Raw genomic sequence first — 23,817 nt, 5'->3', positions numbered from 1 at the left:
TCGTCGCCCTTGAAGGGTCTTATGGTCGTGTGATTGTACAATTCATAGTTCACAACTCAATGCACACAACATCTCAATGCACTAATATATTACGAGTCAATACATACTCAATTTATCACATATATTCGGTCTCAATCACAATGGTATAATTCCAAAATAACATGTTATCACATCTCATGAATCATACACACTTTACCTATGAACTATGCAATACACACAATTTTTCCATTGTTTTCAAAATCATTTTAACTCGTTGCGCTTGTGATTAAACTTGTCGGGTTCCCACAGTCGATCCCATCACAATACTCGCCGCCCTTAAAGGGACTTATCATTGTGTGATTGCATAGTTCATAGCTCATAACTCGATACATACATCTCATCTCAATCTACATGTATTTTACCATTCATCACAGGTTCAATTTATCACATACTCACAATTTGAATCACCATTTCAGAATCTTCACATAATAATTTATACAAAAGTTTTATCACAACATGGGGAGTAAAACCCCTCAAATAATCTCACAATTATATCAAAATCATAGGTCAAAACACAAAACATAAAAAACACTCAAGTTTATTAATCAATTCTCATCAGAACATTAATTGGTACGTAAAACACAACAATATTGTATTTATAATTGTAAAGGAAAAATTATAATTCAATAAACATTCCAAAATAAACCTCAACTTAATCCTCTAAGGATCCCTACACATGTTCATTCTAATCCCAATTGCGATGAACTTATCCCTTACCTCTAAGCGGGCTTACGTGTGTATTGTGACAGCAATAGCGACATCTCTAACGGTTTCCTGAGATTTCTCAAGTTTCTTAGAGAGAAGGAGAAGGGATTGAAGCCTTCATTTTGTACTGTTTTCGTGCGATTCAGTTTTCTCCCTCCATGAATATTATTTTGCAAATCCCAACGGTGAAGGTCTGCGGAATTGAATCGCGAACCATATATCAAAATTTCACGACAATCCAATGGTTAACAAGTCCGGGATCATAGTTTTACTGAAACAGTTTTGGGTTTCTGCAGGAAAAGAAAAATCTATGATGCAAAGGGTATTTCTCTCAGCTACGACATGTTTTCGAAATTTCCAACGGTGAGAATGTTCGGAAATGAGTTCCGAACCTGATGCTCAAATTTCACGACGATCTAACGGTGAATGAGTTCAAGATTGTCATTTTTTTGAGATAGGTTTGGTGGTATGCGAAAAAAAGAGAGGGTTTTGGAAAGAGGAGGGGGAAAAACGAAATTGAGTGGAAGATGAGGCATTGTCAGTGTGAAAACTGACCTAACACGTCTCTATTTATAGTTAGGGTACTTGCAACTTATTATTTATTCTATTTATTTATTTTTATTATTTTATAAAAATGAACTCTATTTTATTTCTTATCAAATGAATAAATAAAATATTTTTTATTTTTTATTTTCTCTCAAACCATTATTTTAATTAATAAAGATATTTCTCCTTATTTATTTAATTATAAAAACCTCATTATTTTTTTAAAGCTCTATTTATTTATAAATAACAATCCTTTTTAAATTAGTTTACGAAAAATGGAATGTTATATTGTGGCACTATAGATTAGGCCACCCAAATTTCATGTACTTGGAAAAGATGTTTCCCTCATTATATAATAGAAGCAAGAAACGTATTCAGTGTGAAATTTGCCAATTGTCTAAACATACATGCAGCCATTATCCACCTCAACCCTCCAAACCTTTCTCACTAATTCATAGTGATGTATGGGAACCATCACAAGTTCACAACATTACTGGCTCAAGATGGTTTGTCACTTTTATTGATGTTCACACATGCATCAGTTGGGTGTTTCTAATGAAGGAAAAATCAGAAGTAGGTAGGATATTTGAAATCTTTCACAATATGGTGCAAACACAATTTCAAAACATGATTCAAGTATTCAAAACTAACAATGGCCGTGAGTATTACAACCTTGCTCTAAATTCCTATCTTTAGAAGGTTGGAATTGTTCACCAAAGTTCTTGTGTGGACATCCCCAACAGAATAGGGTTGCGGAACGGAAGAATGGACACCTTTTGGAAGTGACTAGATCAATCATGCCAGCCTTCAATGTTCCAAAACAATTTTGGGGAGAAACCATCCTTTCAACAACTTACCTCATAAATAGAATGCCTTCCTGTATCCTTGACTTTAAGATCCCTTTTTCCACATTTCAAACCTTCTTCCTAACCAACAAAATATTTTCATCCATTCCATTAAAAATCTTTGGATGTTCAACTTTTGTCCACAACCTAAACCCTCACCATAACAAATTGGACCCCAAATCCATCAAATGCATATTTTTTGGTTACTCTCCTCATCAAAAAGGATACAGGTGTTACTTTCCCCATACTAAAATTTTTTACCACACTATGGATGTAACCTTCTATGAAAATCAACCCTATTACCCCAACGTTGGCATTCAGGGGGAGCAACCAAACACCTATCCAACTGAAAACTCAAAATACCAATCTTTGGCTCTTGAGATAACCGGACCTGCACTACTTCGGCACAAACCTTACTAGACCAAAACCATAACACTCAAACAGCCGAACCTGTACATAAACTAGATGAAAGGACAGCAGAGGTTGTGATAGAACCTGTAGCAGAAACTGAATAGGATGTAGTTAAAGTTTCAACTACATCTCAACATAACCATGGCCCAAAAACACGAGAAGATAATTGGAAGGTTTATAAGAGAAAAAGGAGAATGGATGAAGAGTCAAGCACAACTCTAATGCAAAACCATGAATCCAACCAGGCTTTAGAAAATGAAGTTCCCACAGGTAATATTCTTCCTAACCCTAAACCTGTTGATATAAATACAGCAAATACTGATATTCCTATTGCTAAGAGAAAAGGGGTGAGAACTTGTACTCAACACCCTATTGAGAGATATGTCTCCTATGGAGAATTGTCACAAAATTACAGGTCCTTTGTAGCAGCAGTTGGCAGTTTAGAAATTCCAAGAAATATTCAAGAGGCACTACAAAGACCCGAATGGGCAGCAACTGTAACAGAAGTTCAAGCACTTGTGAAAAATGGTACATGGGAAGTCACCACTATTCCAAAAGGAAAGACAACAGTGGGATGCAAATGGATATTCACAATTAAATGCAATGCTGATTGCAGTATAAACAGGTACAAGGCTCGGTTGGTTGCAAAGGGATTTACACAATCATATAGAGTAGATTATGAAGAGACATTCACACTTGTTGCTAAATTCAATTTTGTTTGGGTCCTATTATCTCTAGCAGTAAATATAGATTGGCCTTTACACCAACTAGACATAAAAAATGCTTTTCTAAATTGGGAGTTAGAAGAGGAGGTATATATGCAAATACCTCCAGGACTTGAATCACCCAACACCTCAAACATGGTGTGCAGGCTTCGTAAATCTCTATATGGCCTCAAACTCCAAGGGCGTGGTTTGACAGGGTAAGTTGTCAAGCAAGATGGTTTTGTTCAATGCCAAACTGACCATACTATGTTTGTTAAGCATTCTCTGGATGGAAAGATAGCTTTGTTTATTGTCAATGTGGATGATATCGTAATTGTAGGAGACAATTATGATCAAATAAATCATCTAAAGAATGTTCCAGCCAAAGAATTTGAAGTTAAGGATCTAGGCCAGCTCAAGTATTTTCTAGGGGTGGAAATTACTCGGACAAAGAATGGTATTTCTGTTTCTCAAAGTACACTCTGGATTTACTTCAAGAAATGAGGATGCTTGGATGCAAAGCAGCCAATACTCCCATAAAACCCGCCAGAAGGAGTGAAGAGGAGAGTGTAGCAGCTGACAAAGATAGATATCAAAGTCTAGTTGGAAAACTAATCTATCTTACTCATACTAGGCTAGACATTGCTTCGCTGTAAGCATGAATAGTCGTATAGTCGTTCTATGTCAAACCCAATTGAAACTGACATGAGAAATGTGAATAGAATCCTCCAATACCTTAAAGGTACACCAGACCGAGGGCTCTATTTCTAGAAGAACTCAAAAAGAGGTATTGAAGTCTATACTGATTCGGGTTGGGCTGGATGTCTATCTGACAGGAACTCAACTACAGGATATTGCACATTTGTATGGGGGAACATGGTAACTTGGAGAAGCAAGACACAATCTGTTGTGGCTAGGACTAGTGCAGAAGCAGAATTCAAAGCTATGGCACACGATATTTGTGAAGGAATATGGCTCAAGCAAATGTTGAATGAAATCAGCTACCAACTACTCTAAGGATATTTTGTGATAACAAGGCTGCTATAAGCATTGCGAAGAATCCGGTTCATCATGATAGAACAAAGCATGTGGAGATTGATAGGCATTTCATTCAGGAGAAGATTGATCATAAGATTATACGTGTCAATCATGTTCCATCATGACAGTAAACAACAAATATTCTAACAAAAGCCCTACCAAGGAATGTATATGAGAAGATCAAATCCAACTTGGGTATGATGGATATCTACCATCAAGATTGAGGGGGAGTGTTGAAGATCCACGCAAATTCTATTTGTACAGCTCATTAGGATTTTATGTACATAATTATCAGCTGTCATTTCTGTCTTTACCTTATTTAGAATTTGCATTTATAGGAAGATCAATTCCTCTGATTTTAGACTAGATTATTGCTCTTATTTCTGTCATGTGCATTCTATATATACCTCACACGAACCATTCACAGATGAAAGGGAAAATAAAACCTCTTTCCGCATTTTTTATTGCAATGTAAATTTTATCTCAGTTATGTACTTTACAGTAGTATAATCTTACCATCAATAATAAACATTTTATACTTAATTTTGGACTCGTTTTCTTCTGCTTTTATTTGGCAGCAACATGCAAACTTATGAGCAGTGTAACATGTTCAATTCCAGAATTCACATGTGTTTCTTCAGCAAAGGTTCTTATTAAGTTACTTTTGTGAATTCTAATTGAGCTTCATATGAAACTTGATGCATGTTACCCTATTTCCTCTTAAGTGTTCTTTTTTTCTTTTGTCAAATAGAGGGAATGGAAAGTTAGTTGTACTTTCTTTACAAACTTCAACATGATGAATTGCAATTTAAATGTGCTCATAATGTGTTGTGAACCCTTTTCAAGCAAGGGGAAGCTCAATAGAAAGAACAACATAGAAGGGAAAATAGACTTAATTCTCATTGATACCCTTCAACGTGAATATGCCATAATATAAAGACAAATATCCAAAATATCTTCTAACAGAATTATAACAAACTACTTCTACAACCTACTTGACTCATTATCTTTATTACTTAATAACAATCTCTTAATACTTCTTTTGTGCCTAACGTTATAACTAGGCCGTATCACAAGGATTGTTTACAAATAATTATTGTTCATGAAATATTCAAGTACTTCCTGTTATGAAGGCTAGATTTTGAGAATGAGAGAAGTATGGACAAGGGGGATATGGGCCTTAGACCCTCAGGCCCAATCCCTGGCTCTGCTGAGACTAAATTCTATGTTAGAAGAAAAATGCTTAACGGGCATAGAGAACAGGCCCAAATTAACCAGGACTTGTCTGTGGAACCTCTAACACCTCCTACAATGGCGCCTCTTAACAAAGGAACCTTGAAAACAGCCCACATCACTACAGCATCTCACCTAGAATTAAATAGCACAAAACAGGACAATTGTTTCGGGCAACCAAACCCCAATATCCTGGAAAGACAGTGTGCCTCAGAAGAAGAGATGGGTTTGACCCATGGGGAGGATAGTATGAAGCTTCGAGAGATGATGTCAGACATGGAAAAAAGGGACACTAAGTTGGCAGTTGAGATGGGAATTAAACAGGCCCAACCATGAATATTCTCTCCTACAATTCAAGAGGCTTGGGCAGGGGAATTAAGTGGGCTGCCATTAGGAGGATCAACATGAAACATAAGGTGGACCTTGCCTATATTCAAGAGACAAAAAAGGATTCTTTTGATAAGAATATTTGTCAATCCATGTGGGGGGACTCCTTTGTATCTTGGGATTTTGTTCCATCAACCCAAGCATCAGGTGGCTTGCTGTGCATGTGGAATAATTCTGATTTCCAGGTGGAAAGGAGGGTCAAAGGTAGGCATTTCCTAATGTTGGTAGGCAAGTGGATAAAGGAAAATCAGTGGCTGCATATTGTCAATGTTTATGCCCCCTGCGACCAAGATGGGAAAAGGATATTGTGGGATGAATTGAGACACTTAAAAGTCTCTAATCCTAGTGGCCTATGGTGTGTACTTGGAGATTTCAACTCTATTACGAACCAGGATGAGAGAATCAGCTCATCTCAAAGGATAGCTGCCACCTCAGATATCTCAGCTTTCAATGATTGGATATCTGAGATGGAGCTTCATGATATTAGAAGCCTTGGAAGTAGTTTTACCTGGTTTAGGCCCAATGGCAATGCCAAGAGCCGGCTTGATAGATTTCTGGTGTTTGATCAATGGTTATCTATGTGGCCTAATGATAAGGCTTATGATAAAGATTTCAGTATTAACTTCCATTACTGGTCTTCTAATATATCTACTTTTCTTGCCTAGATGGGTTTGGGTCTGAATGTTTTCTGTTGAGTATGTGTGTTATTTTGGAGGGTAGCACTCTGGTGCCTTGTATTTCTACTATTTGGTACCTCTGGTACTGTTTTACCTATTAATGATATATATATTTTCTGCCTTCCAAAAAAAAAAAAAAAAATCTATGTGGCCTAATACCTCTCAGCATGTTCTTCAAAGAGACTTCTCTGATCATTGCCCTCTCATCTTGAAGACAAAAATGGTGGACTGGGGCCCTAAGCCTTTTCGGGTTGTGGATTGGTGGCTGAACCAAAAAGGCTATCATTCTATGGTTAAAGAGGCTTGGACTGCCGATCAGTAGGGAGGGTGGGGTGGAATTGCCCTTAAAAATAAGCTGAGGAACTTGAGAAATTCCATAAAACAGTGGAGCAAAGACAGGGGGGACATTAAAGCAAACAAGATCCAGCACTTGAAACAGAAGCTATCTGATTTGGAGACTCTTGCTTCCCATAGAAAAAAGCTTTTCATTTGATCCTTTAGAACTTCCCGGCCAAAATTGTCATAGATAAAACAATGTTGATGTTCAAAGGACACTTTAAATCCCTTTTTAATCAACTGACCTACACTTAGCAAGTTTTGGTCAATGTTAGGTACATAAAGAACATCTGATATTAATTTGATACCTGAACACGTTGAAATTGCAACAGTTCCTTTTCCTTTTACTGGAATATAGCCACCATTCCCAATTCTGACCTTTGAGACATTAGTTGGCTTCAAATCCTTGAATAGAGTCTTATCATATGTCATGTGGTTCGTACAACCACTATCAATCAACCAACTTTCACTTGATTCACTACTCAAGAAGCATGTGGCCACAAACAGTTGGTCCTCTTCTTCTTGATTAGCAATCTGAGCTCCCTCATCATGGTGATTTTTGTTGGGGCAGATCACCGCTTCATGTCCTATCTGGTTGCACTTGTTACATTTTGCATCTGGTCTCCTCCAACATCTGAAAGGTGCATGACCTTTTTTGCCACAATGCTGACAAGGTGGATAATTTTTCTTTTTATCCTTATCTTTGTTTTGGTTGTTTGCATTATTTTCGCTGCTTGTTGGCTGATTCTTCTTGAAAAAATCCTTTTTGCTTTCATCAACTTCATGATGTTTGGCGGGCAAAGCACCTTCGACAACACGATCTTGCCTCATCAACCTTCGCTGCTCTTGAGCTTGCAGGGCATGTAGCACTTCTACCAATGTGATTTTCGACAGATCCTTTGTGTTCTCCAATGAAGCTATAGATGCTTCATACCTCTCCGGCACCGTTACCAAAATTTTCTCTACAATTCTCGAATTAGCAAAATCACTTCCCAACAACTTTATCTTGTTGGCAATACCCAATAATTTGTTTGAGTATTCTTTGATTGTCTCTGACTCTTGCATCCTTTGAAGCTCAAATTCCCTCCTTAAATTCAGCACTTGCATGCTTCGTATTCTATCATCTCCAGCGTATTCCTCTTTCAGATAATCCCAAATTGCTTTGGGTGATTTAAGAGTCATGATTCTGATGAATATCATTTGTGAAACACCAGTGAACAAACATGATCTCGCCTTTGCCTTCTTCATCTTTCTTTCCTTGTGATTTTTAATTTGGGCCGTGGTGGGATTTTCAGGCAGCGGATATATTTCATAATCCTCTTCCACAGCATCCCATAAATCCAAAGACTCCATGTAGGATTGCATTTTCACTTCCCAAAGATCATAATTCTCTCCATCAAAGATTGGAAGAGTTATGTGGGAAAAACTTGCTTCACCTTCCATGGTAGAAGTCCCGTAAGAATAAGGCTCTGATACCAATTGTTGGTTTTCTGGAGGAAATTATAAAAAACAGAGGAAAGAAGAGAGACAATGCGTATGCAGAGGAAATAGAATTATTCTATTCTAATTCAAATTGTTCTCAGCAGCGATACAATAAATAGCAAAAGATAAACTAATTAGATAACAAGATATTAGCAAAACAGAATATTAAAACTAACTTGCTCCTTAAAGATAAGAGGAACCATTTATTGATTAGGCTAATCCATTAAAATTGACTTATTCCTAAAATATAGGAAATCAACTTATTTACTAAATCCTATTTTAAAAATTGAAAAAGAAAATATTATGCAGTTACAAAAGTATATCTCCAACAGAGATGCTGTCCAAGCCTATTTCCGCCATAGCTTTGTCTGGGATCCGCTCTGTCTCTTGACTCTTCTCTCAGTTTTCCTCTCCTTCTGGTCCTCACTGTGACCCACTCTCTCTCGCTCTCTCTCTCATCTCTCTCTCTCTATTTTAATTAGGGGGTTAATGTTTCCGATTACACACACAAACTGAGTCTACGACTTGGGTAAAGGCTTTCCTCTACTCTCTCTATTATGATAACCACCATGTTAGTTAGAATATGTACTCTATTTAGTATGTGTGTTGTGGTGTTTAAACTCAGCTGCAACCATGTTAGTTGCTAATCTATCAGTGTGATAGTTATGCTGAGTCAATAAGGTAGTTATAACAAGCGTAAGTTCTGATAGATAACTGGTTGTTTGGTTATCAGTAGCACCCATGTAAATCCCATAATATGTGGAATTTACACAGCCATGTATAAGAATCACACACCCATGTAATATTTTTAGATTTACAATATCACAAACCTGGTAACCAAATTAGAGATAGAAGTTATAGACTCATGTTGTTTGGGAATTAGCTACAAATGAGGTTGTTGAAAAGGAAACTCAGCAAATGATCAGTGACCTCTATTATTGGAATGTAGGGATTTGTGAGGTTTTGATTCCTAATAGATTCAAAGTCTTTGGGGAGACTGTTACAATGTCTCTCATTAGGGAGGATTGGCGTGGTCTTATATGGAATATTTTGGTGATATTCCTAGTCAATGTGGTATGTCTTAACAACAATCAAGTGATCAACTCTATCCACACTGAATATATGTTTAGTATGATTGTATAGGTAAAATAGAATATGGATGGATACTTACCAGGTATACCTATGGTTGTGAACTTAATTTGTTTGGACTCTTTGGGTTTTGGATGATGAAAGAGATGAGATCAGTAGAGTGAGAAATAAAAGTCACAAGGGAATTTAGGATAGAGTCACCCAAAATTGGTGATAGTAATGTGGAAATTGACATGGAAACAGTTTCCAACAAAAAAGTTGTATGCCATGTTTGTTATTTCGTATTCTGGCTGATACTGATTTTTGCTTTCAACATAGCAGTGAGACTAACACTACTTGATGTAAAAAATCCTATTTTCCATTCTTGTTTATGATACTATATGTCAGTGATTGAGTCTTAATTTTAGGAGATTCATTTAGAGTTTCAGACCTTAATTTTAGGAGATTCATTCAGATTTACAGCACTAAAAAGAATAGTCTATTTGATTGTAATTTGTACAGCCAGGGGAATATTTGTTTTTGTTATTTTAGGGTAAAGCTGTTGGTCTAGATGATATCCCTGTTGAAGTTTGGATGTGGATGGGAGAACAAGGTTTCATTTGGCTCCCTATGCTTTTCAATGAGATTTTGAGATCTAAGAAGATGCCAGATGAGTGGAGGAAGGTACTTTGGTCCCAATTTTTAATAACAAAGGAGATATCCAAAATTGTGCTAACTACAAAGATATAAAACTTATGAGTCACACTATGAAGTTATGGGAAAAGGTGATAGAGCATAGATTAAGAGAAGAAACAACGATTGCCGAGAACGAATTTGGTTTTATGACATGGAGGTCTATGACAGAAGTCATTTTTTTTATATGGAAGTTGATGGAAAAGTACAAAAGTAAGAAAAGAGACTTACATATTGTTAGGAACCAAGAATTGAAATGAGAAAAAAAAGAAAGAATTTTATTGACTAGTAAGAAAAGAACAAAAAATAGGAGAGAAAACTCTCCTTCAAGGGTTTCACAAAGAAGGATTTCTCCTTCACAAAGAACTAATGCTCAATCTACAAATGATAAGATCTCCCTCTCTCCTATCCTTCTTCTTCCCCTATTTATATCTAATAAACCCCTCTATAATATCCTAACTATAGTAACTAACTTATTAATAGTCTAATTATGTTAACTAACTTTCCCTTCTCCTTGTATCCTAACAATACACCCCTCCTAAAACTCAACTTTGTCCTCAAGGTTGAAATTTGAAAACTGAAATGACACACTTCCTCAAGTTTTCTCCTTTCCATCTGAAATTTCCTTTGCTTTTCAGTCTTTCGCTGGGCATCCTCAGCCAATGCAACTTGATGAACAAGTTCTTCTCAATGTCGTACTTGCTGCTCTTCATGCTGAGCTGAGCTGAGCTGAGACGACCTAAGCTGTTTCAAGATGAACTTTAGTAGCCGAAAGTAAGTGATTGCTGTATCCAACATGAGTGTCAATTTTCTTCTCATCAAACACATGAGTATGTAGGTTGGAAGCAGCAAACAATTCACTAAATACACGAACGACATTTTGCAGCTCAGCAACAGTTGCTCTCACCTCGTCTGCAGTCCTTTTTGCCTTTTTTAGTGTCGATGCTGAAAACTTTTGCATTGCAACCCCTGCATCAAACCTTAAAGTATAGTTCGAGGGTGCCAAATGGATGGTTCTTAGTAGAGTTTTTATACAATCTTGCCACTGATCAACATCATAATGTGTACAAGCTAAATATAGAAGTATTTGAGAGTCTGTGTTATAATAAAAATTCTGCAAGCAGTTTTGATATATTTTCACAGCCAAAGTAAAATTACCCTGAGAAAAATAAACATGCGCCAAATTTATCCTCACATCAGGCATCTAGACATAAACACTACCACTGGCAGCTTCTTGAACCTGTGTAACGATCTCCTTTGCACATCAAAATGGTCGTTTTCCACTAAGACTACCTCATTACCATTGGTAACATATAAATTAGAACAATGCTGAATCAGAACTCTGGTATAAAGTTCTTTGGCCTTTTCCAAATGAGTAGCGTCTAGCTTTGGATTTCTCTTCTCATTGTGAACTACTGCAAAGTAGTTTTAGTTTCCTTGTAGTGACTCTATTGCCCTTAGCATCTCACACGATGATTTACTAGTTGTTGCAAGTGGGTTGGTGTCTAGTGGTTTGGTTGACATGCCAAGATTCCTTAGCTTTGTCAACAAAGAAGACCCATACCTCTCATTGAGAAGATGTAGCTCTGCTGATGACAACCCATTAAGGGTCATATGTGAGCTTGCATCCGGCGGGTTTGGTGCTGGTGTAGGTGCAATCAGTCTCCATACAATCCCAATTTCCATGGTTGTGGGTTTCATAATGAAGCCATTACCACCCTCAATTTCTATGATATTTACTACCCAAGATTGAGATTCTTTGATGATAATTGAGAAAACCCTTCTTGTTCTTGCATTTTTTGCTGCAAATTCACAGCCTCTTCCACCCTGATCTCCTTCACTACCTCAACATCAATGGTTTTCAAGTCTTTGTCTTTGACACCAAGCTGCTCCCCACAGTGGGTGCCAATTCTCTCATTGGAAGAACCCTCAAGGGCTTTTGCTGAATCATATTCTTGCTGTGACTTTGTTACCCACACACCCAATTGCAAAGACAGTACTGTCTGCATGGGTTGTTTGTCCTCTTTTTCGAACTCAAGCCTGATGCCCTTTTTCTAGATCAGCAATAGTAGCATCTGCTTGATCTCTTTAATTTCCTCAATGGTTTTCTTGATCTTGATTTTAGAGGGCTCCTCCTCCTCCTCCATGTTTTCCTCCCTTTTAACCTTAATAATGTTTTCTGAACTTTTTAGTTGTCCATGCTTCAACTCTGAAATGCTGATTTTTTAAGAATGATGGTGCAGCCCACAAGAGTTGGGTTCCTCGTTCTCATTGTCCTCGCTAGACCCGTTATTGTCACTATTCTCCCCTTCCGGCTTCTTGTCATTGTTGATCGAGTATTCCCCACCATCTGAAGGCGTCTTTCCTTTCTTGAATTCAAGAAGTAATTCCTTGATTTGCCTCATGTCCAACAATATTTCTTGTATGAGATCCATGCCTGTTTATAGGTCTATAATCGCCTTTCCATGCTTGCTGGCCAATTTCTCCAAAAAGCTCACTTTGCTCTCCATTGTGAAACTCGGATTTGGCAGGTCGGACCAATTGTCAGGAACCAATAATTGAAATGAGAAAGAAAATAAAGGATTTTATTGACTAGTAAGAAAAAAATAGAAAATAACAGCAAACTCTTGTCCAAGGGTTTTCCCTTCACAAAAAATTTCTCCTTTCACAAAGAGCTAATGCTCAATCTACCAATGATAAGATCTCCCATTCTCCTATCTTTCTTCCCCTATTTATATCTAACAAACCCCTCCATCTAACTAACTAACCACTTAACCAACTAATCAATATCCTAACTGTAGTAACTAACTTATTAATAGTCTAACTATGCTAATTGACTTTCCCTTCTACTTATATCCTAACGCATGGTTTCTCTTGACTTGGAAAAAGCTTATGATCGTGTCCCAAGAGATACGTTGTGGAAGACTTTGGAGAAAAAAGACGTACACATGGCTTATATCCGAGCTATACAAGACATGTATGATGGGGTGACTACTAATGTGAGAACTCCTTGAGGTGAAATAAGGACTTTCCAATTGTGATTGGATTACATCAAGGCTCAGCTTTAAGTCCTTACTTGTTTCACCTAGTCTTGGATGTACTTATCAAGGACATACAAAAGATTATCCCATATTGCATGCTTTTTGCGGATGATATAGTCTTAATCAAGGGAAGCAATTAACAAGCTTGAACTATGGAGGAAGACTTTGGAAACTAAGGGTTTTCGCTTAAGTAGGAGTAAGATAGAGTATATGCACTGCACTTTTAGCAAGAGACAAGAGGATTTTGGCTTGGAAGTAAAATTGAGAGAAGATGTCATACCACAGGTTTCTAAGTTTAAATACCAGAGATCAATCATACAAGATGATGGTGAAATTAACGAGGATGTCCCTCATAGGATACAAGGGGGATGACTTAAATGGAGTAAAGCATTGGGAGTTATTTGTGATCGCAAAGTGTTTACCAAACTCAAAGGCAAGTTTTATCGTACAACTATATGCCTAACTATACTATATAGTAGTGAATGTTGTGCTTTAAAGGGACAACATGAGAGAAGAGTGGAGTAGTAGAAATGAGAATGTTAAGATGGATGCGTGGTCATACAAGAAAAGATAGAATACGAAATGACGTTATACGAGAGAAGATTGGTGTAGCACACCAACTAAGGAAAAAATGATAGAAAATCGGTTAAGGTGGTTTGTGCATGTACAAAGAAGGCCACAAAAGGCACCAATTAAAAGAGTAGTTTGCATGATTTTTATCTAGGGGAGAAGGAGAAGGGGAGACCGAAAAGGACTTTGGAGGAAATCATCAAGGTAGATCTTAGACTTAATAATATTTCAGTGACTTTGGTTTTTAACTGTGCCAAATGGTAGCGTGTGAACCATGTAGCCGACCTCACCTAGTAGGATAAGGCTTTGTTGTTGTACTCCCGCTAGTCCTTTGTATAAGAAACAAATAACCAATTCATCAAGACCAATAAAAGTAGGTAAGTTAGTTAATTTAATTAATAATATCATAAATTTAATTTTTATTCCAGAAACACCCATAGAAAGTAGGGTAATATTTAATGACACTACTCATAATTCCAAGGGTGATGTTTTTTCCACCTATGAATGTGCTTGTTTTGTTAATAGGTCAATAAATGCATCCACTTGCATGGAGAATGAATGAACATCTTTCACAATAAATGAAGGGTTTAAAAGAAATTTAGCAAGTAATTCATCTTAAAATGGGTCGATGTTTCTTATTATTAAGACCAAAGTAATAGACTCATTTGTTTCTTATAAAAAGGACAAGATGGAGTATTATTTTAGGATCCTTCGTGTATTCTTTCCTTTTTTTTAGTTCATTGCCAATTAATAGAATATCTCGAGTTTTAGTCCTAGATTAGTGTACACCTATTGAATTTTTTTTTTGGAAGGCTGAAAATATATATTATTAATAATAAAACCAGTACCAGTGGTACACCTATTGAATTAATCCTTATTTCTATCTCTTACATATAGTCAAATATTCATAGTGGGACAAAAATTTTCTACTCTATATTTTCAATATCTTTGTCATTTTAGACTTTTTTTGACATTAATCATTTGGTTGTTTTCTTATGCACTTGCATTTTCCTGTCTGATTATTCACTGTATTTGTGCAGCTTGTAAAGCTACTTGAATGGAGGGAGGTCAATCATATGGAATTTTGTAGAATAAAGAATGTACTTGATGAAATTTTGCTGATGAACAAAACCTCTGAGCTCAATGACATATTAAAACATTTAATTGACCCCACATGGGTGGCAACGGGGCTAGAAATTGACTTTGAAACCTTGGTGAGTGCCAAGTTGGCCCTTCTGCATGCACACTTAAACTTGATGCATTCCGAGGACTGTTAAATCATGAAGCAGTATTCTAATGAAATAGAATGTCTAGGCTTGTGCACCTATCTCTTATAGATATTCACTAGCTAATTTACTGCTATCATATAAATATAGTTGGCTAACTTTACATGTCCTAATTATGCCCAGTTTCTAACACAAATGTAAACGTGTAACATGATGTTTTGTAACTTTGTCTGTACAACTTGTAGTTTTTATTCTCCTTGGGTTTTTTTTAAAGTACATTTACAGTTAGTTTTAAATCTGTTGATTTAATGTATTTTGATATTGCATTTTTCTGGAGTTCCCTTAGAATTTCAGGCACTATTGAAATAATAATGCTTCAGTCATTTCTCTTTTGGTTGTAGATGTCCTTAATGCTATTTATTTTTCAGGTTGCTGGATGTGAAGTTGCATCTACTAAGATTGGTGATATAATCTCTCTGGATGGTGGGAATGATCAGAAAATCAACTCTTTCTCTCTTATTCCTCATGAATTTTTTGAGGATATAGAGTCTAAATGGAAAGGCCGAATAAAAAGAATCCACATAGATGATGTATTTACTGCTGTGGAAAAAGCAGCTGAAGCCTTGCATATAGCAGTAGGTCTCTGTATCCAAACCTTGCCTACAGTTGTTTGCATGTGAAGTATGTTTAGAGAGACTTCTTTATGTTTCATTAATGCTGTCCCAACATTGCAGGTCACTGAAGATTTTGTTCCTATTCTTTCTAGAATAAAGGCTACTGTATCCCCACTTGGAGGTCCTAAGGGAGAGATATCTTATGCTCGGGAGCATGAGGCAGTTTGGTTCAAAGGCAAACGCTTTACTCCGAATTTGTGGGCTGGTAGCCCTGGAGAGGAACAAATTAAACAGCTTAGCCATGCTTTAGATTCTAAAGGAAAAAAGGCAGGGGAGGAATGGTTTACCACACTAAAGGTGGAGGCTGCATTAACAAGGTGTGTTTTTTATAAAACCTGTGCAATACTATGTTGTCGTTGTTCGTCAAACACTTGTCTTTCTCTTTTCTTATTCATGTATGTTGATAAATTTATTTGTTTCAGGTACCATGAAGCAAATGGCAAGGCAAAAGAAAGAGTTTTGGAAATTTTAAGGGGACTTGCTGCTGAATTGCAATACAATATAAACATCCTTGTCTTTTCTTCCACGTTGCTTGTTATTGCCAAAGCTTTATTTGCTCATGCAAGGTTTGTAAACATCTGTAATTGTTTATTTTTATGGATAAAATGCAGTGATATTTATTTTGTGGTTCATTGATTTTTTTACTACCTTGTATGGTTTTGTTTAAGCTACAAGTTGTTATCTTTGCCATCGATTTGTCAATTAAATTTTAATTTGATTAGATATTTTTTAATGGCTATTCGCTTATTTGCTTTGTAGTGCCTTTGGTTGAAACATGGTTTTGTGATTGATTTTAAGTTATTGGAAAACTTGAATCAGAATAATGAGAATTATGTATTGTGTTACATGATTTTTATAATATATATACACATGGACAGCAGAATCAATCCCTAAAGTTTGGGGATTTGGATAAGCTATCTATGGAAGCTAGTGAACGGATGGGTGAGACTCAATACACACCATTATCCTCCCTAATTTTTTAGCAGATACAAGGTTCTTGTTGATTGAAAGTACTAGCAGTAAATTATTGAAAGTGAATACAATGTGAAAGTCAAAAGGTAAAGACAAGTGTGAAGAACCAACAAATGCGATTGATAGACCTTGGTGGTTTCCCATTAACATGCAATCTGAACCATTCAGAGGAACTCTTTGGACTAAATTGTGAGGATCAGCAGTGTATGGTGCAAAGTACCAGAGTCAGGGAACCATGGTTGTGGGGTCAAAGGACCATGATGCTGCTAGATATTGTTGGCCAGATCTAGATGATGGATATTGAGTTGCCAAGAAAGCCAGTGGAGGCACACTATTGACTGGTGTAGTTGAATGATATGTTGAACAAACACCGTAGGATGGTAATGGTGGTCTAGTAAAGTGCCAAGGTAAAGTAACTAGAAGTAGTGAGGTGAGATTGTGTTTGCATCTTGCTACTTATAGAAGTGATTAGACACAAAGTGCTGATCAAAGCGATGAAAACAATATTAAACTGTGTCCATACGCGTGCACAATTGACACATAGGATGGAAGCGCCATATATAAAGCTAGTAATTGGTTCCCACACATCTTAATGAACTAGGTCAAAAGATTCAAGACTCTTATTATTACTAAGAAGAAATGTTGCATGATGGTGCTTTGCAAATTGACAAATATTACAATAAAAAGTCTCACCTACACTTTTGTAAACAAGTGAGAAATTTGGGGTTGTAGAATGTCACATCAATGTTTTATCTTACTGAAATGATGAAATCATTTATGTTCTCTTGCGGTCTTGGAAGTTGTATTATACTAATTTTGTTTGTTGATGTCTTGCAGTGAAGGGAGAAGAAGGAGATGGGTCTTTCCCACACTTGTAGAATCCCTTGGGTTTGAGGTAATATATAATAACGTAATAGTGCTGTTTATATTTTGATCAACGAGTAATGCTTATGTTGGAAGTTATTGTCTATTGTTTCATTATTTCCATTTTTATTTTGTACTAATCTGTTATTTTAATTTATTAGGACAGATCGTTGCCTACCTATAGCTCTTAAACTGGGCAAGTAGTTACTGTTGAAAGGAAGAGAAAACAAGGCATAATTGAATCTGTTGTCAATTACACTATGGAGCATATTATTATATGTGTAATAAGAAATAACATGTTCAATATTCCTAGTCTCATGAAGGAAGGCATTTTAAACATCAAATTGTTGGAACTCCTTGCCTGGCTTTATATCAAACGAGTGTACCATTAGTCCGATATATCAAGTGTATATCCATCTACACATGACTGACCTTTTGCCACCTAGTATTTCAATAACCTCCCATGTCCATTCTTCTCCAATGCTTATGTTCTTATTCATGGCTTGAACTCGATTCTTATCTTTTAATGCCTCTTTGATAGTGCTAGACTCTTAGTGTTAGAGTAGTAAATAAACTTGAATCTCCAATAATGTGATGACTACATGTTAAATTGTTGTTGCAGGATGTGAAGTCATTGAACAAAATCCATGGGATGAAGATAGTTGGTTTATTACCTTATTGGCTCCACGTAGCAGAAGGTGTTGTGCGTAACGATGTTGATATGCAATCATTATTTCTTTTGACAGGACCAAATGGTGGTGGGAAATCAAGTTTACTGCGGTCAATTTGTGCTGCTGCACTACTTGGAATTTGTGGACTCATGGTTCCTGCCGAATCAGCCCATATTCCTTATTTTGACTCCATCATGCTACATATGAATTCATATGATAGTCCAGCTGATAAAAAGAGTTCCTTTCAGGTTTCCTATTAGTTCATTCTTTTCTATTATGTTCATCCATAGTGAGATATTATATAATATTGATTACACCCAAACACATGACACTAAAGAGTGTTCATAATTTGGACAAAAGGAAAGAACGGGGCCATAACCTGAACGAAACTAATTCCATTAAGTACACAAGTGGGTAACCTGCTTATTAAGCATGCAACAACTAAAGCTTCTTCCCAATAGAACTTGGGAACTTAGATTTTAAAGAGGATTGCTTTGTGACTTCCAAGACATGGTGGTCTTTCTTTCTGCAATACAAATTAATTTTTCTTTCCTTCTCTCTTGGTTTCTTGTCACATTATTTTTGCTGATACCTATCAGAATAGTTGCCTGTGGCTTTATGGAATTAACAAGCCCTAGGTAGGGGAGTTAACATAATTGTCCATAAAATTAAATATTTGTCAATTGCTTTATAAATTACAATTTTATTAATTGCCTTGAATATTTCATCCTTCTTAATATTTGTTTCAGGTGGAAATGTCAGAACTTCGATCCATCATTGGTGGAACCACCAAAAAGAGCCTTGTACTTATTGATGAAATTTGTCGAGGAACAGAAACAGCCAAGGGCACTTGTATTGCTGGTAGTATCATTGAAACTCTTGATAGAATTGGGTGTTTGGGTATCGTATCCACTCACTTACATGGAATATTTACTTTACACCTAAACATAAACAACACTGTGCACAAAGCAATGGGCACAACATCCATTGATGGACAAACAATTCCTACCTGGAAGCTAACGGATGGAGTTTGTAGAGAAAGTCTTGCTTTTGAAACTGCCAGGAGAGAAGGAGTTCCTGAGCTTATTATCAGAAGAGCTGAATATATTTATCAGTCAGTTTATGCTAAGGAAAAGGAACTGCTTTCTGCAGAAAAATCCTCAAATGAAAAAAAGTATTCTACTTATATCAATGTCAGTAATTTGAATGGAACACATCTTCCTTCAAAGAGGTTCTTATCAGGAGCTAATCAAACGGAAGTTTTACGCGAGGAAGTTGAGAGTGCTGTCACTGTGATATGCCAGGACCACATAATGGAACAAAAAAGCAAAAAGATTGCATTAGAGCTTACTGGGATAAAATGTCTCCAAATCAGGACAAGGGAGCAGCCACCTCCGTCAGTTGTAGGTTCTTCAAGTGTCTATGTGATGTTCAGACCAGATAAAAAACTCTATGTTGGAGAGGTAAATCTCAACTTTTAGTATGTTTTCATAATTTGAATTAATCTACATACATCTGTATATATAATATATTTATAATAAATACACATAAATGTAATTGCTGATTCTATGCCTAATCAGTTACTAATTAGGGATTCTACCACTAATTCCAACAATTTTATTTCTTTCATTATATTGGAGTGATAGTACAAAGCAAGACAAAAAAACATGACACAACGTAGACAAAATTTACTTATATTTAATGTTGATTATTGAATAAGACAAAGGGGTAGAGATCCCTAATTAATACAGGAATAAATAATAATGCCAACGCATTTTGTTTCCAATTCTATCAATTTGGTAGATAACATAATTGGTTCAACACCAAGTTGGGACGCCTAAAGGCTAAAAGTAACTGTTTTAGGCCTAAAAGCAGTATTTAATAGATACTCCATGGTAATTCATGTGTCAATGAATTAGCTTCATATTTCTACTTGTTAGGATGAAATCTGGGTTCTCTCACATGAGTATCTCACTTGAGAGATCATTTAAAAACACGGATGATCAAATAAAATGGGACCCACATTTTTCTATCCTCTTCATGATGTGCTTGTATCTTGATTTTTCATAACATTTTATTTGTCATGCCTTTTAGCACAATAATGGGAACCTATATGCTATGATGATTTTATGCAGTCCTTTGTTTGTGAATGATTGTCAATTGATTGATCTCTTTCTTGTTGGGATGAACTATTAATAGACTGATGATCTTGAGGGTCGTGTCCGAGCACATCGATTGAAGGAAGGAATGCATGATGCATCGTTTCTTTATTTTCTTGTCCCTGGAAAAAGCTTGGCATGCCAATTAGAATCTTTGCTCATCAACCAGCTTTCTAGTCGAGGCTTCCAACTGACCAATACAGCTGATGGTAAACATAGGAATTTTGGCACTTCCAACCTGTATGCATAACTAGTTAATAGACATTGATGATTTCTACCTTAACTTTGTTTTTGTCCAGTTTTGTACAGCTTAATGACTTTAATTGTCTTCATGCGCACACGTGCGCATATTGATTGATGATAATGAAGTTTAGGAAGTAACGTCTGCAGCATTTTTGTTAGAATTAGTTGCTGCAGCTGCGTTGTGTCTACATCTGTAAATGTGCAAATGATTGTTCATTAGCTTGCAAATAAAAAAGCTCTATGTTCTATTCTTAAAGTGGACTCCCCTCCCCATCCAACATACTCAAAATGATATTCCCCAATACAGCTTGCTAGGATCGAGCACTCATGGTAAAAATGTCAGTTCATGTGGTTTCTTTCAAATGTTAGAACACATTTGGACTCTTTAATTGGACTGCACTGTGGCTCCTATTGAGAGAATATACAAGTATAAATAAACAAATATACTACTAGTAATGCACCGGACTATCTTCACATTATTGAGTTGCTAATAATCGGTTTTTAAGTGGAGTTTGATCATGTTTTGCACTTGCTTCTGAAAAATACATAGCATTGTGGTTAGTTGACCTGGACATTCATGCTAGATTATGTTAAGTCTTCCAGCAATGGCTATGTGGATATTATTTTGAGAAGGTTTATTTTAACAAGGAATCATGGCTCACATGTACATTTGATTAAAGATTATATGAATATGTTGATCTTTACTGATTTTGATTTTATTTCACATTAAGAACTTGTATTCTATGTTCTTAGACTTTAAATTTAAAAAACTTATGTCCTTTTGTTTGAAAATTTAAAAGCGCAACACGGAAGTATGAAAAACATGGCCAGCATATTGCCTTCGGTCCTTGATAGATATTATGTTTTAGGTCCTTGATAAATTAGTAAATATTATGTTTGTATTGAGTTCCTAAGAACAATCTTAATGGTAGATTTTAAATTAGGATTTTAGACCATTTTTTGATGGATCTCACAATGTCATATAGGATTGAAGATATCTCTTATTTTTCCTTTAGTGGTAGATCTTGTTTTAGGATCTTAGATAACTTTTAGTAGGTCTTACATGGACCTCACTTTTTAATATTTTATTTAAATTTTTATTAAATTAAATATACTTAATTATGTAATTAAATTTAATTAATAAAACATGTAAGAAAAAAATTATATACATTAAGAAATAGAAAAATGAGCATAAATTTAATTTTTATTTATGACAAAATATTAAACAAATGAAAAATACATAAATTTGATAATAAAAAAAGTGTAGCACATTAGAGCCCAAGAAAAAATAAATTTCATTATTGTTGTGACTATAACGTTCTCAAATATGTTTCGCTAAGTTTGCTTAAAGTTGTTGATGAATTTTTCTTGTATGTATAATGTGTCTTGTTTGTAAGTATGTAGCAAAATCGGGATGAACATAACGAGATACTTTAACATTTGAAATGTTATTGTTTACGCGATCATAATCAACATCAGCATTACCATTAAATGTATCGCGTTCTTCTTTGACATCATGTTATGCAACATAATGCATGCCAGCATTCAATCCTTTATTGTATCCATGTTTTAGGCATATGATGGATAACATATAATTGCGAATTGAGATTTGAACACATCAAATACTCGTTTCACATCCTTTCTCGATGCTTCTTGACATTTTGTAAATAATTTTCTTTTGGGACCTTGTGGCATTGGATTGTTCTTCACAAATATGGCCCAATCAGGATAAATACCATATACAAGATAGTACCACATATTATATGGAGTCCCATTAATTGTAAATTGTACTGGAAGAGCTCGACCTTGCAAAACATCATCAAACATAGGTGATTGGTTTAACACATTGATGTCACTGTTTGAACCTACAATTCCAAAATAAGCATGTCAAATCCACAAGTCTTGTGAAGCAACAACTTCAAGTATTATTGTGAGTTTGTGATGATCACCTCTATGATATTGACCCCATAATGCAACAAGACAATTTTTCCACTCTCAATGCATGCAATCAATAGAACCTAACATACCTGGAAACCCTCGTGCATCTCCAATTTGTAGTACGCGATTGATGTCATTGTTGTTGGGCCTTCTCAAATACTCAGACCAAATATCTCATTGACACCTCTTACAAATTTTTGTAAGCATTGAGTTGTAGTACATTCACCAATTCTAATGTACTCATCCACACAATCGACAAGTGATTTGTATGCCAATATACGAATAGCTGCAGTGCACTTTTGCAATGGTGAGAGACCCATTCTACCAATAGCAATAGATCTCATTTGGAAATACTCATCGTGATTACTAAGAGCGTTGAAAATTCGAATGAACAATTGTCGCCACATTCGAAACCTACATTGGAATTGAGTCTCTGTGTATATCGAATTTTCTGAGAAGTAGTCAATCATCAACCGTAGATGTTCATCTTCACAATTGCGATTAATCACTCTTCTAGGCCTTCTTTGTTGACTGTTGTTGCCTTGTTGTTGCATCGCACGTAAGTAGCTCATGATTTGTTCATCACTATTTTCATCAAATGTTTCATAAACAATTTATTTTCAAACTTTTTTTAAGTCATTATTTGGATCCATTGTATGAATGATTGATTGCATAAACGAGTGAAAGAACAAAATTGTTGAAGAAGACATATAAGAATGAATGAAAATAAAACAATTAAATAACAAATTATCCAACAATTAGTTTTGCAACAACTATTTTTATAACGACTACTTATGCAACGACTGGTTTCATAACACAATTAAAAATTTTAAAGTTGAACAAACAAAAAGACGGTTAAAATTTTTTATCAAAAAAAAATTAAACACGATTCTTAAAAATAAAAATTAAAAGATGATTACAACAAATTAAAACTACCTAATAAATTAATACCAAATACTTGGTTTACGCCTAACTATTTTACAAAAGGCATGATGGTCTTGGAGTTGACTTTCAAACATTGTAGATGTGTCCTTCATTAGAATCTCGTAGTACTCATTTTTCAATTCTTTCTCTCTTAAGATTGCTAGGCTAGCATTGAGAACATTACTTTCTCTCATTGCTTCCTCCACACCAGTAAAGTCCACATGATTGGTAGATGTTCCTACTCCTTTCCCCTTGCTCTTCCTTTTGGTTGTCTTTTGACCCGTTAGATGGACAATTGGAAACGATGTGTCATCTTCATAATCTTCTACTAGTGTTTCTAGATTAGATGACGATGAATATGCCCAGATGTG

The 23,817-nt window shown here is 35.7% G+C and overlaps 1 protein-coding gene and 1 pseudogene across 1 annotated transcript in view; one reads left to right on the top strand and one right to left on the bottom strand.

The window, feature by feature from the left end:
* LOC114401466 (DNA mismatch repair protein MSH1, mitochondrial-like) overlaps positions 1 to 20,840 on the top strand; it is a 40,255-nt gene extending 19,415 nt beyond the window's left edge. Inside the window, exons 14-22 of the mRNA XM_028363980.1 lie at positions 4,867 to 4,934; positions 14,816 to 14,989; positions 15,430 to 15,636; positions 15,736 to 15,992; positions 16,098 to 16,241; positions 17,485 to 17,542; positions 18,134 to 18,430; positions 18,932 to 19,645; positions 20,382 to 20,840. Of these exons, the coding sequence (XP_028219781.1) occupies positions 4,867 to 4,934; positions 14,816 to 14,989; positions 15,430 to 15,636; positions 15,736 to 15,992; positions 16,098 to 16,241; positions 17,485 to 17,542; positions 18,134 to 18,430; positions 18,932 to 19,645; positions 20,382 to 20,591 (2,129 nt within the window). The 3' untranslated portion in view covers positions 20,592 to 20,840. The remainder of the gene's footprint in view (positions 1 to 4,866; positions 4,935 to 14,815; positions 14,990 to 15,429; positions 15,637 to 15,735; positions 15,993 to 16,097; positions 16,242 to 17,484; positions 17,543 to 18,133; positions 18,431 to 18,931; positions 19,646 to 20,381) is intronic.
* Positions 20,841 to 22,153: 1,313 nt separating this feature from the next.
* On the bottom strand, positions 22,154 to 23,130 carry LOC114401959 (annotated as a pseudogene).
* Positions 23,131 to 23,817: the final 687 nt, after the last annotated feature.

Source organism: Glycine soja, chromosome 20 (genome assembly GCF_004193775.1).
Source record: "Glycine soja cultivar W05 chromosome 20, ASM419377v2, whole genome shotgun sequence".
Lineage (NCBI taxonomy): Eukaryota > Viridiplantae > Streptophyta > Magnoliopsida > Fabales > Fabaceae > Glycine > Glycine soja.
This window is presented reverse-complemented; position numbering and strand designations above follow the sequence as displayed.